Source organism: Eulemur rufifrons, chromosome 2, assembly GCF_041146395.1.
Source record: "Eulemur rufifrons isolate Redbay chromosome 2, OSU_ERuf_1, whole genome shotgun sequence".
Lineage (NCBI taxonomy): Eukaryota > Metazoa > Chordata > Mammalia > Primates > Lemuridae > Eulemur > Eulemur rufifrons.
In genome coordinates this window covers 23,551,697-23,566,075 of record NC_090984.1, presented here as the reverse complement: position 1 = coordinate 23,566,075, position 14,379 = coordinate 23,551,697, and the positions used below count along the sequence as shown (strand labels likewise).

At 37.0% G+C, this 14,379-nt stretch overlaps 1 protein-coding gene across 4 annotated transcripts in view; it reads left to right on the top strand.

Annotated features, from left to right (window-relative positions):
- NEO1 (neogenin 1) overlaps window positions 1-14,379 on the top strand; it is a 193,758-nt gene that overhangs the window by 55,869 nt on the left and 123,510 nt on the right. For all 4 annotated transcript variants that reach the window (XM_069482076.1, XM_069482094.1, XM_069482085.1 and 1 more), the window contains exons 3-5: window positions 5,301-5,576; window positions 9,476-9,629; window positions 12,751-12,887. In XM_069482076.1, the coding sequence (XP_069338177.1) occupies window positions 5,301-5,576; window positions 9,476-9,629; window positions 12,751-12,887 (567 nt within the window). The remainder of the gene's footprint in view (window positions 1-5,300; window positions 5,577-9,475; window positions 9,630-12,750; window positions 12,888-14,379) is intronic.

The window sequence follows — 14,379 nt, the reverse complement described above, 5'->3', positions numbered from 1 at the left end:
GAAGAGAAGATGTGGTTCCTTAAATAAGTCATGCCTGTTTTGTAGTAGACCAGCGTTCCTGAGATAGTGTTTCTGTACTTGAGAACCAGATGAAATAGTTTTTGTGAAGGGTTATTTTGTACAAAAATGGTGTTATCTTTAAATCCTATATTTACTCTCACTTTGGTGAAATGCTAACATGTGAGATGAAATCTCACCGAGACGGTAGCTTCCCATCTCATTCTCACTGCAGGGTTATGGTTTCACATCTCATGATCACTCTAGGGTATATTTGCTCATTCATTCAGAGCATGATGGCTGTTTTTCTCTTTGGGGCCAAATACTCTAATTTGAATTTGGGTATGATATAAAGCTATTGTAATTATTCTATAACCACAGATTGAGGATGGAAAAATAAAAGGAGGAAAAAAAATCTGATTCTTTTGGCAATTTTTCTCTTCTCTATTTTCTTTTTCTTTCTTCTTTTTTAAAAACTATTTGCCAGGTTTTCCCCAACATGCTTGATAAATTAATTAGTATAAAGACTGCCTCTACCAATGTCATTTAGGTCACCTTATGTTTATCGTTTATGTTCTTTTTTTTTTTTTTTTTTTTTTTGAGACAGAGTCTCACTCTGTTGCCCAGTCTAGAGTGAGTGCCGTGGCGTCAGCCTAGCTCACAGCAACCTCAAACTCCTGAGCTCAAGCGATCCTCCTGTCTCAGCCTCCCGAGTAGCTGGGACTACAGGCATGCACCACCATGCCCGGCTAATTTTTTCTATATATATTTTTAGCTGTCCATATAATTTCTTTCTATTTTTAGTAGAGATGGGGTTTCGCTCTTGCTCAGGCTGGTCTCGAACTCCTGAGCTCAAACGATCCGCCCACCTCGGCCTCCCAGAGTGCTAGGATTACAGGCGTGAGCCACCGCGCCCGGCCTATGTTCTTAACTGTCTCTTACTTGGGCTTTATTTGTGACTCCCTCCTCTCAGCTTTCCCCCCACATCCTCCCATCACCAAATCCAGTGAATTCTGCTGTCTAATTTCCCTTTACTTCATCCACTTTCCGCTTCCCGGGGCTACTTTTTGTCTTCCCTCATCATAACCTTGTAACTATTTATCTGCCACTGTATTCTTCCCTTCTTCCAATCCAGTCTGTACACTGTGGTTAGAGCATTCTTTCTCACCCTTCAGTGGTTTTCCAGTAACATGGTCAAGTTGATATCTACACTGTTTAGTAACAGCCCTCCTGATTCCTTTTCTGAGCTGCCCCTGACTTCTCCAGGCTCATTTCTTAACATTTCACCCTGCCTCTGTCTCTGTCACCGCCACCATCATCACCCTCACCACAATTTAAGCACTGGCAGTACTGAGTGTTTTGAGTTCCTTTCATTTATTCTTTGCCTTCTGGCAATTATTCATGATTTCCCCACTGCTTATTAATTCTTTCCACCACCTTTTGCTCTCTTCCCCTCTACTAGATTTGTCCATCTTTCCTCTTAGCTTTCATATCTTTCAGGAAGCATTTTTTGACCCAACATCTAAGTAAGCAAGCAGTTTTAATACAAGGTGATACTGCAGACAGGACTCTATAGGAGAGTTATTTAATCCACTCTTGGCCTGGGTACCAGGAAGAAATAGCATCTAAACTAAGGGGTAAATAGTTCTTTTTAATAGTTGCACAGTTTCTATTGTATAGATGTACACACTCTGATTTATTTGAAGATTCCATTTTTTGTTAAATAATTATGTAGATTACAATTGTTGGATGTTATAGGCAGTACTTTAGTGAACTACCTTTTGCAAATCTTTATTTCTGTAGAATAGGTTCTTAGAATTGGGATTGCTGAATAATAGGATATACTTGTGTGTATGTGTAATTTAAAAGGATGCTATACTAGTTTGTCAATTCTTGAAAATGTTACCTCTAAAATTACCATATGACTTAGCAATTCCACTACTAAGTATCTGCCCAAGAGAAATGAAAAGATATGTCCACACAACAATTTGTATATGAATGTTAATAGCATTATTCATAATAGCCAAAAAATGGGAACAACCTAAATGTCCACCAAGTGTTGAATGAATAACCAATATGTGGTACATTCATATGGTGGAATATTATTTGGCAATAAAAAGGATCAATTATGACATGGATGAGCTGCAAAAATATTAAGCTAAGTTAAAGAAGCCAGTCACAAAGGACCTCATATTGTATCATCTCGTATATATGAAATGTCCAGAATAGGCAAATCCAGAGAGACAGAAGGTAGATTAGTGGTTTTCTAGGAGTAAGGACCGGGCATGGGTGGGGGGCAGTTGAGGGAATGAGGGGCAGAGAGGGGATTAGGTATGGAGTGGGGAATGCCTTTGACTGAGTACAGGGTATCTTTTGGGAATGATGAAAAGATAATGGTTGCACAATTCTGTTAATACACTGAAAAATCATTGAATTTTGTACTTTAATTGGTAAACTTTATGCTATATGAATTATATCTTGATAAAACTTTTTTTTAAAAAAACATTGTACCAAACTGCCATTCTAAGGGACTTTTTTGATAGGGTTCTTTGGCTGCAAAGAGTAGAAACTGATTTCAAGCAAGAAGGGAAATTTTTGAAAGATCACTAAGTAGATAGCTTATAGAATTAAATATGAAAGGTCTTTTTTACTGGGCTGCCTCATTTCTTCAAAGCCTGGGCAGTAGCCTGAATGTGGGTGTTTTGTGCCCAAAGGTGGGGAGAATGGGATGGTCTAAATACAGACATTGTTGTTAATCTCGTCTTTGTCAACTCTGGGTCTTACTCCTACTCTTTTTTCTCTTGCAATTCTCCACAGGCAGCAGGGCAACTGGCTTCCTTCTTGTGAACACAGGAAGCTACAGCATTCTCTGCCTTGATATGTCAGTTACTAGTTCTTCCATCTGCTTTCCCTGTTCAGAAACTTTTGAAATCTCTTGTCTGCCAATTCCCCATATGTTGTTGTGGGTTTATATTTCTAAAAAATTACTCACTTTCATGAGACCTCAGGAGGAAGAATTTTTTTTATTTTTTTGAATAGAATCATTTCTTGGTTTTATTTATTAAGATTCTCCCCTTTTCCAACTTTATTAGTATCTGTGTTTATTTTTGTTAATTCCTGTTCTAAATTTCTGATTTCTTAAACGTAGATATTTTGATAATTTTATCTTTATTTCCTTCAAAAATCCTCTTGAAATAAAAAATGAGAAAAAATTTGTAGCAGCACCAGAAAAGCTGTGTGATTAGTATTTGGACTAATTCACCATCATAAAACTAAAAAAACCCTGGAATTGTTTCTCATAATTTGTTGGCTTGTCTTAAAGAAACATTTTATTGTGTTTTGAGCATAGCAGAATCATATCTAATATTATTAGATATTAATAATAATAATCACTAGTGGAGTATTTATGCACCGGGCATATGCTATATATGAATTGTTTGTTAAGTATTTAATTTTTTTTTATTTTTTTTAACAAACCTGTGGAGCCTGTTCTCATTTTGCTGACAGAGAGGCTTAGTGAGAGGTTAAGTAACTTGCCAACTTTATACCACCATGAAGTGGTAGAATTGGAATTCAAATTCAGGTATATGACTTGAGAACTGATGCTGTTAGCCACTACATTCTGTGGCATCTATAAAGTATTTATGACTGCATTTTTTGTTGACATTTTATTTTGAAATAGTTTCAAACTTAGGGAACAGTTTTAAGAATAGAACCAAGAAATCCTTATACCTTCACCCAGATTACCCAATTATTAACATTTTACCACCTCTGCCTTATCATACCCCCAAATATGCATACACCCAAATATTTTTTTCTGAACCATTAAGAGTAAGTTCCAGATATGTTACTCTGTTACCCCCTACCTAAATATGTCAGTGTATATTTCTTAAAAACAAGGACATTCTCCTAAATAATCACAGATATCCATCAAAATAAGGAAATTAACCTTAGTACAATATTATCATTTAAGAAATATTCCATTGATTGTCTCAATAATGTTCTTTTTGACAAAAGCAGAAACTTCCCCCACCCCTTTTTCTTTCTGGTTCAGGAATACGTGTGTCACTTAATAATTGTGTCTCTTTAGACTCATTTGATGTGGAACTAGGTCCTCAGTTTTTCCTTGTCTCATTTTGGGTTTGTTTGATTTTCCCCCATGAATAGATTCAGGTTTTGCATTTTGGGGAGGAATACCACAGAAGTAATGCTGTGTTCTCCTCAGTGCATCATACCTGGAAGCATATGATATTTTGTTCTGTTGCTGGCGATGTTGACTTTTATTACTTGCTTAAGATGGTCTATGCAAAGTTTCTCAATTGTAAAGTGAAGTTTTTACTTTTGTTAATTAGTGATAACTATTTTGGGAAGAGATACATTGATACTCTGTACATATACTGTTCCTCATCAAATTTTCATCTACTAGTTTTAGCTCCATTGTGGATTCTTGCCTGAATCCAAGGTTACCAAGTGGTGATTTTTCTAGTTCCGTCATTTCTATAAGGTAGAACTTTTCCTTCTGCTCCACTTATCTGCTTATATTAGCATGAACTCACAGATTCTTGTTTAATTGTGGGTTATAATGCATTGATACCATTATCCCAGATTTAGTCAGAGGAAACTCCCTTCAATCTGACTTTCACGTCCTTTTGATATGCCCACATTGTTCTTCGGACAGTTCTTTACTTTATGTCATAAGATGTTCCAGATTCATCTTGTACTTTCCCTACTCCACTCCTAGAATCAGCCATTTCTCTAAGAAGCATTGGTTCTTTGTTGTAGAGAATGATATTTAGAAATCAACGTAGGGTCACCATATGTACTCATTGCTATTGGAATGATGTTGACTCTGGCCCTTCTTTATGGACAGGGCTAGGAAATACATAGGTGTATAGAGGTATATTAATTAGTGTATATGTAGTGACTGTTTATAAAATATGTACATATTTCACACATACTTTTATATTGACATTACTATGTTTTTATACCTATAATTATATAAAACCATAAAGTTGACACTGATACCTCTATTCTGGATCAATACTATGGAGTTTATTCTACCCTTCTCCTTTTCCATATTTGCACCTTGCTTCTTCCAGCTGTGAGGAATCTGATGCCAATTATCCTTAGTATATTTATTTATTTGCTCTTATCCCTCTATATAGCCAATTTCCTGACCCATGAACCTTCTTCTCGACCTTGGTTCCATTATGGCCACATAGGCTAACTTGCCCTTGATCCCCGACTATATTTTAAAGTAATATTTAATTACATTTTATTTCTTTTTTTCCTTTATTGTCCAGGTCTTCCAAGATTTATCAGCCAACCAGAACCTTCCTCAGTTTATGCTGGGAACAGTGCAATTCTGAATTGTGAAGTTAATGCAGATTTGGTCCCGTTTGTGAGGTGGGAACAGAACGGACAGCCCCTTCTTCTGGATGATAGAATTATCAAACTCCCGAGTGGAACCCTGGTTATCAGCAACGTGACTGAAGGAGATGGGGGACTTTATCGCTGCATAGTTGAAAGTGGTGGGCCACCAAAGTATAGTGATGAAGCTGAATTGAAGGTTCTTCCAGGTATTCATTCATTATCAAGATTAATGGTTTTACTAATGGGTAAAATTATTCTGTTAGAATATTTTTAATACACATTGTTAATGTGTGATATAACATATTACTGTCAGCATAAAGAGTCTCAGTTTCTCACAGGAGTAAAAAGAAGAAAATATGCCAGAGAGATCCACCCTTTAGTGAATACATTATTAGAAATTTTTGCAGCAATAACGTATGTTCAATATCTAGTGGCATTCTTCTTAGTTAAAGCTCTGTCTTTTGTCAAGCCTTCTCCCCCCAGTAGAATACCTTTATAGTTAGGTCTTTTTATAATACTTGAACAATCAGTGACTCACTCAGGCTGGTTCATGTAAGGGATAGGTAGGGTGGTGATTTTTAATATGGCAGCTCTAGAACTGGCAAACAAGAGTCCTTGGATCTTTATGGTGTGCTCCATTTTAACATAAACTCAGCTTCTATTCTGTTTCAGTCTTTCCTTCTTTTTGTATGTTTTCTCATGCTTTCTGTCCTCATAATTAGTTTTGTAAATCTGTTCTCACTGTGTAACGTCTTACTCAGGACTTCCTCTCACTTGTAGCTCATCACAGCCCTTCCAGTCTCTTGATGTTTCCTGACCTTTCACCTTTTATTCCCACTGCTAGGTGCTTGGTTCTTTTCATAGTTCTCATTTCATGTTTGAGTTTATGAATGTAATTGGACCATCACTCCATTGTTTGGGCAAAGTTTTTATATATGACTACTTCATGGGCTCGTTTTAACTTTTGGACTGGCTTGCGGAGTAAGACCAGTGTTACGAGCTGCAACTCCTGAGGGTGTTCCTGATGGGCCTTGAACTGATTTTTTTTAAATGCAGCTTCTGTCTTTTGTTATCATTACCGCCCTTTTTATTCCTGTCCCAGTGTATTCTTAGCAACCACATTATCTTTTAAAATGTATATTAGATCTTGTTACACCTTTGCTCAAACCCTCTAATGGCGTGTAAGGCTTTATATAATATTTTTATTTTTTTAATAAAGAAACAGAGTCTTGCTCTGTTACTCAGGCTGGATGGAGTGCAGTGGCATGATCTTAGCTCACTGCAGCCTCTGACTCCTGGGCTCAATCGATCCTCCTGCCTCAGCCTCTCAAGTAGTTGAGATTACAGGCATGCATCACTATGCCCAGCTGATTTTTTATATTTTGTAGAGATGAGGTCTTGCTATGTTGCCCAAGGCTGCTCTTGAACTTCTGGCCTCAAGCAGTCTTCCTGCCTAGGCCTCCCAAAGTGCAAGGATTATAGGCATGAGCCACCACAGCTGGCCTACTTTGTATAATCTTAATACTACTTTCCTCCCTTACTGTCCCTCTCCCATTTCAGACTCTTCTCTCTCTTCCTCTGTGATTGTGACTACGTTATGTTTCTAGAACACACCCCAAACATGCTCTTACTATACTGCCTTTCTATTTGCCATTTTCTCTGCCTAGAATCCACTTCTCTCAGATGTCTGCCTGGCTTACTCTCTCTGCACAAATATCACTTTATCAGTGAAGCCTTCCTTGAACACTCTGTTGTAAACAACAATCTTTTGTTTCTACCCCAGTGTTTTCTCCGTCCTCCTCCATTGTACTTCAGAACATATCCCCACCTGACATACCTTTTTTGTTATCTCTCTCCCCTACTGGTATGTAAGGTCAACGAGAGCAGGGAATTTTGTCTGCTGCCAAGAATGGTTCCTGGCACATAGAAGCCAATAAGTATTTGTTACTTATTTATTTAATTGATTCTATCAAAATTTGATTACATATACCTAAGTAATTCAAGGTGAATTTTAAATACAGCTATTGGTTAATGGGTGCAAAAATATCATTAGATGGGTAGATAGAATGAACGTATTTGATAGCCAACAAAGTGACTGTAGTCAACAATGAGCTGTGGTATACTTTAGAATAACTAAAAGAGTAGAATTGGAATGTTCCTAACACAAAGAAATGATAAATGCTTGAGGTGATAGATACCCCAATTATCCAGATTTGATTATTACACATTATATGCCTGTTTTAAAATATCACAAGTACCACATAAATATATGTAACTATTATGTACCCATAATAATTAAAAATTTAAAAAAGAAAAAATTAAGTGTTATAAAATATTTGCTGATTTTTTAAGACTTGATATGAAAAATGGAATGTAAAATATCTCAATAATTTTGTTGTTGGTTACAAGATGAAATGATAATATTTTGGATATAATGAGTTAAAATATATTAAGAATTTTTTTTTTTTTTTTTTTTGAGACAAAGTCTCACTCTGTTGCCCAGGCTAGAGTGAGTGCCGTGGCATCAGCCTAGCTCACAGCAACCTCAAACTCCTGAGCTCGAGTGATCCTCCTGTCTCAGCCTCCCGAGTAGCTGGGACTACAGGCATGCACCACCATGCCTGGCTAATTTTTTCTATATATATTTTTAGCTGTCCATATAATTTCTTTCTATTTTTAGTAGAGGTGGGGTCTCGCTCTTGCTCAGGCTGGTCTCGAACTCCTGAGCTCAAACAATCCGCCCACCTCGGCCTCCCAGAGTGCTAGGATTACAGGCGTGAGCCACCACGCCCGGCCAAGAAATTTTTAAGAAAAGAACTATTGCCACATACCAATGTCTTTTAGCCTACTTTCTGACTTACTTTTACATGACAGAGATAATATTTTTTCTTTACACCTAGGATGGCATTCAAGCAAATCCTTAAAAATCTCATCCAAGAAAACAAAGTTTATAGTGTCACTACTCAATGTCTGAAACAAAAACATAATGCTAAATGTTTTGTTTACTTATGGGAGAGCTGTGCTTGTCAAACATAGTCTCCTGTAGAATTTTTGAGACAACATTGTTTGGGTTGAATTGGTTAAGAGGCAGAGGTGGGTTGATGTCAGTCATAGAAACATGTTTTGTGGTTGGTTACAGAGGTTGGAGCTGGTTATCATCAGCCCTAGAAGCAAGTGACTCCACTGTTAATTGGCTGACTTCTAACGCCTGATCTTGTCACTCATTGGTTGGCTTTCAAAGGCGCATTCACTGCCATGAGTCATCACTAATCTATTAGGCAATGTTTGCTTGTTACCATGGCTGTAGAACTGTTGTTAATTGGTTAGACAAGTTTAAAGCTAGTTCTGGAAGTTGTTACCATGGCTAGAGAACATCTTTTCCAAAGATTGTAGGAACAGGCATCACATTTCTCTGCCCGAGAACGTTTTTCTCAAAACTCAACTTTAAGTTAATATCACCCTATTACGTAGAGAACTCTATCTTCTACCCACAAGAGTGTGGCCTTTTCATATGTCCACAGGAGGACAACTCTATAGAGTGAACACACATTAATTGTAATACCTCAATAAGAGATAGACAAGTATAGCGGTAGCTAGATGGTTGCTCCGTTACAAAATCAAAGCAAATTTAAAGGACAAAACTCAGAAAGATTTTCAAAAATAATACACAGGTTCAGGAAAGGAAAGGAAACCTCTTAAATCTCTGTGAGTAGGGAGGATGCCAAGGGTCCTGAGCTGCTTGGTCTCCGTTGTTTATACCTTTTATGTGGCATTTATGTCATCTTTTAAAGTGAAGGGGATTCATGTCAAATCTCGCTCAATTGACCAGTGTGCACCCTGAAGGCAGGAGCTATAACTTGTATGTCTGTAAGGCCCCTAAAGAGCCTAGCATAATACTTTGCACAGAAGTATTTGCATAGAATTTATTTAACAAGTATTTGCTAATTTAAATCGACATTTTTTATGTCACTTTTGCTTCAAATATTTTGTCATACAAAGCCACACAGACCGAATAGGAATTAGTCATTCTTCATGATTAAAATGGCAAAGTGCTTTGCCTTTTAATTATTGTCTTTTATTTAAACATTTTTTTTTTTTTTTTTAGATCCCGAGGTAACTTCAAACTTGGTATTTTTGAAACAACCTTCTTCCTTAGTGAGAGTCATTGGTCAGAGTGCAGTGTTGCCGTGTGTTGCTTCAGGACTTCCTGTTCCAGCCATTAGATGGATGAAAAATGAAGAGGCACTTGACATAGAAAGGTAAATGCTGTCTGCCTAAAAGCCCTTCTCAGCCTTAGCTTGAGACTTGGTCTAATCCTGTTTGGGACTATTGATTAATAAAAAATGATTATCTACTTTATTTAAACACATCATAATGTTCATATATCATCCTTGAAATATGTTTATAAATGCTATATATGATTAGGATGTTTAGAGAAAAAAGTGTTTTCAAAATATTAAGTGATAATTACTCGATTTTTTTCTTTCTGAAGCTACGCTATGCTTAGCTTAATGCTTTGGGGTCTCTTTCCCTAAATTGCTGGAAGAGCTTCCAGTCCTGAGTAACCTGAATTTTCTCACTCATTCTCACTCTCATATGCATTTTATTGATAGTAGTTTTTTTATTTGCTCAAACAGTTTAAGAAACTGTATTCTTCATCCTTTTGTTTTTGTCTTAAAATCATCTCAGCCTTCTGCTGTGATCACAAATTCTTCATCTTCCACAAAACACCAACTGCTCTATCATCCCTCCCATTACTTCCTTATGTAATGGGTGTTTTTCTCACTTGTATTCTCAGAAGAGAACTGGGGTGGTGGTAGTTAGGTATGCTTTGGTTTCCAAAACAAAGCTATCTTGCTCATTATATTAATAGAATGTTTACTAGCATCCCTGGCCTCTACTCAATAGATGCCAATAGCACTTCCAAGTTGTAACAACCAAAAGTGTCCCTAGATACTGCATGCTGACTACAGGCACTGTTTAAGGTACTGGGAATAGAGTAGTGAACCAAACAGAGTTTTTGCTCTTGTAGAGCATATATTCTAGTGGAAAAGAGTCAAAATAATAATCAGGTAAACATATAAAATGTCAGGTTATGATAAGTTCTCTGAAGAACTTCCAGAAGAGGTAGATATGGCTTTGTTGTTTTATACAGAGTGTTAGAGAATTGTTCTCTTAGTAGGGTGATGGTCAGGGTGGGCCAGAGTATATAAGTTGTGGTCGGATCTTCCTGGAACATCCAGTTTTATTCAAAGATATCTTTGAAAGCAAATGGTTTTTAATTAAATTAAATGTTGGATATATCATGGTTAATGATATTCCTCCAAATTTTAAAGATCAATCAGTAGACTTTGAAGATTGAGTAGACTTTTTTCTGCCTCTAGCTCTCTCTGTAGGCTCCTGAATAGTCAGATTATGTGGTGGAAAAATCTGAGAAGCACTGCCTTGGTATGTCTCTGCCTCAAGAAGCTTCAAAAGAATACAAGAGCAGGGCCGTGTTGGTGTTGTTCACATTGGTCTTTCTAGAGCCCTGCACAGTATTTGCAAATAACGGTGGGGCGGGAGGGGGGGGAGGGGGCGGGGTAACCACTATGTTTTAGTTGAATAAATGACTGAATGTAATGTAGGAAGATATAAGTAGGGGAATGGAGCATAGGAGTGCTTCAGGTTGGATGTCTATAATTAAAATATCTTTGTTTCTGCCAGAGCCTTATGAGATATGTTGATGGACCTTAGTTGATAAATTGTTTAGACCCCAAATTAGAGATTTAGAGATTGAAAGAAAAAAGTGGATAGAAATCCAGATAATGCTTGGCTGGCTCTAATGAAAAAAGATCTTAAATAATTAGATACTGTTCTCTATTACTAATCTTAAGACCTCTTTGAAAATATTTGAAAACATTGCCATGGCTTTTATAAATGTCTAAGAATTGATGTGTTTATTTAATCTTTTAATTAAATTTGTTCAGATCTAAAATAAACATAGCTAATGAAAGAGGGAGGTGGAAATAGATCCCGTTCATTGAGTAGTTCTGTTTTAAAGGGAGAGAATCCAGAAAGTATAAATGCTAATGTTCAAACTGTCTAACAGCAAAATATAATTCAGAAATCAAATAATGTTATCTTTTAGTGGAATGATAGCTCCAAATCCAGCTGCGAAGAAACAGGTTATAGTTAAAAAATGCTTTTGATATTATAATTGACAGTAGTAAAAAAACTAGGTTACTTAAGAAAACAAAGGACTTCCACTTTGGGAAGATGGAGTAGACATATTTTTCCCTCTTCCTTTCACTAAATACAACTAAAAAGCATGGATGTTATATATAAAACAAACATAAAACTCTGAAAGGTGGAGAGAGGTGGAAGATTGATTGGCTAGGGATCTTGGGATCCAAGGAACAACATGATGGCTAGTTTTCTGCATTTTGTTTTTGCTTCATCTGTCCCAGGGTTTGAGATGAAGAAGTAACCTGGAAACACTAACAGATACATATAAAAAAAGCCCCCACAAAAGTATGCTCTCTCTAGCCAAAGGACCAAGAAAGAGGCCAACAAACAAGACAAAAACTGTTAGACAATTACTCTACTCCATTCAAACACCACAGAAAAAACTGTGGCCCCACCACTGCCATGTCAGTCAAAGACCAAGTGGGAAACCCATACTTCCACCTTGCCAGGTTGTAATGACGTGCCCTGGTGTCCCTGCTAAATTGTGTCAGAGGCTGAATCAGGAGCCAAGACTTTCATGAGTTGGGCTAGTATTCATCAACATCCTTGTTGATTATGGCATGATAGTGGTTGATTTGTGCCCAACTGCCACACCCAGGGAGACGCTCTTTGGCAACCGTAGTTCTCGCTCCCTTCCCTCCCTTTCCTAGCCAAGCCACCACAGGAAACTTTCAGTAGGCACTGTGACCCCATGACTTTTGATTTGACATTTTACCCTCTTTAAATTTTCCTTCTATTAGTAATCTCAGTGTGGCATAGATGTGGTGGAGTGATTCTCTGATTGATTCCAGACTTCAAAATTACATAATTTACAAAAATATTGGCCAGAGTAGGGAGACAGGGATGGGCTGGAGGAAGTAGAATTGCTATGTCCCTATCACTTATGTCCCAAAAGTGATATTCCTTTGGGAATAACTAGAAGTGTCAGAGAAAATTCATTGTAATATTTAATTTGTATTTGTGATGTTTATGCATATAAAAAATGAGCAGTGCCAGTTGGGCTAAATTAAAGTGTGATAATTTTGTGTTTGTCTCAGTCTGTCTGTGGCCATATAAATAATAATACTATTACTGTTTCCTCTATTTTATGTGGAGAGTTTCTCAGGTATCATTTTCCTAGTAATAAAATGTATCTATATTTTTTTTATGCAGCTCTGAAAGATTGGTATTGCTGGCAGGTGGCAGCCTGGAGATCAGTGATGTCACTGAGGATGATGCTGGGACTTATTTTTGTATAGCTGGTAATCAAAATGAGACAATTGAAGCTCAAGCAGAGCTGACGGTACAAGGTATGTAGATATTTACTGTATAAATAAAAAATCCTATGTACTTTGTAGGTCTGCTAATTTTTTAATGTTAATATGGAAGAGACAATCCAGCATAACAGTTAAAAGCATAACTTTTAGACCATACTGCTTGGGTTCAAATTGTGGGTCTTATATTTCCTAGCTATATGACTGTAGAAATCTCATTTTTATCATCTGTGAAATGGATATGAGTGCTTACCTCATTGTAATTGTTTTGAGGATTAAAAGAGCTAATATTTGTAAAACTCTCAGAATAGTGACTAGAATTTAGTAAGAGTTCATTGTTAGTTAATGTTGTTGTTATTAAATATTTTTAGTAACAGTAGTAGTGAGGAGCAGGATGTGATCTGGGGCATCTGGAAGGTTCAGTTCACTTTTCTTGTCCCAGGATGCTTTCTCACAAAGACTTCTGTGTTCTCTGACCCACAACCATGTCTCTTCTCAACATTGGCATTCCACTCTTTTGGTGGGTGAACAGGTTACCCAGGAATGAGTGCACTGTGGCTCTCAACGTAACTTCGATGTTTATTTCTCTTTGTTCAGCTAATGCTCATCATCATTGGAGGGATAGCTCTTCCCTTTGCTCCATACGTGCCCATTTCCATCTGACTTAAAAGTCAGAAGTAGCAAAGACAGCACGTACACACATAGTCTTTTCTTCATCCCCCTTTCCCCTGCCGTTTCTCCATATGGAAATGTGCCCTCAGAGGAATTTTGCAATCTCTCCGGAGATTTGTCTGCACTCTCATTTATCTTTGTTTCAAATAAAAATCCTTAGGCTCTTCTCCATTAATTTCAGAAAAATCCAACACTACTTGGATATGTAGAGGTATATATTAGCTTGTGATATTTATTATCTGCTTGTTTCAAACTGTATTTGATAAAATACTTCATGATCTGTGATTTGGGGTTGTTAGCAACCTTAGTTTTATTTAATATGAAAATTCGTTTCTCTTGGTACATTTTGTGGTTTTCAGAGCAAGCAGTAGCTAAATTCCTGGTCCCAGCAGTCATCAGAGGACTCAGATGCGTTTTTCAAAGGAATTAGAGAGCAGACTGTTTGGGGTTCAATGCTGGTGAAGGCATAGAATGCTTATATTTTATTGCTGTTTGTGGGTGGATTCATAATCTCTGAAAATCAAAAGAGCAGGTCATGGAGTTCACGTAACTATTACGTCAGTTGAACTCAGTGCTCTTGACTAGATGGAAGGTTGGATATAGGGCATAGCATTGTAGAATGGTCGGTTTAGTTTTTGTAGATAGGATTGAACAAATAAAGTATTAACAAACTCCATCTTATTTTGTCTGTGTGCTTCCCTTAGTAGATATTTTTTCTTTTTCTTTTTTCCATTAGTCAGATTCTTGCCTGACACTCTCTTCCATTTTCCTCCTGTGCCTCAGTTTCCTCTACCTGTCTCATGATGGTTGTTAAGAGCTTCAAGTGAGATGCATAGTTTCTGTCATACTTATCAGC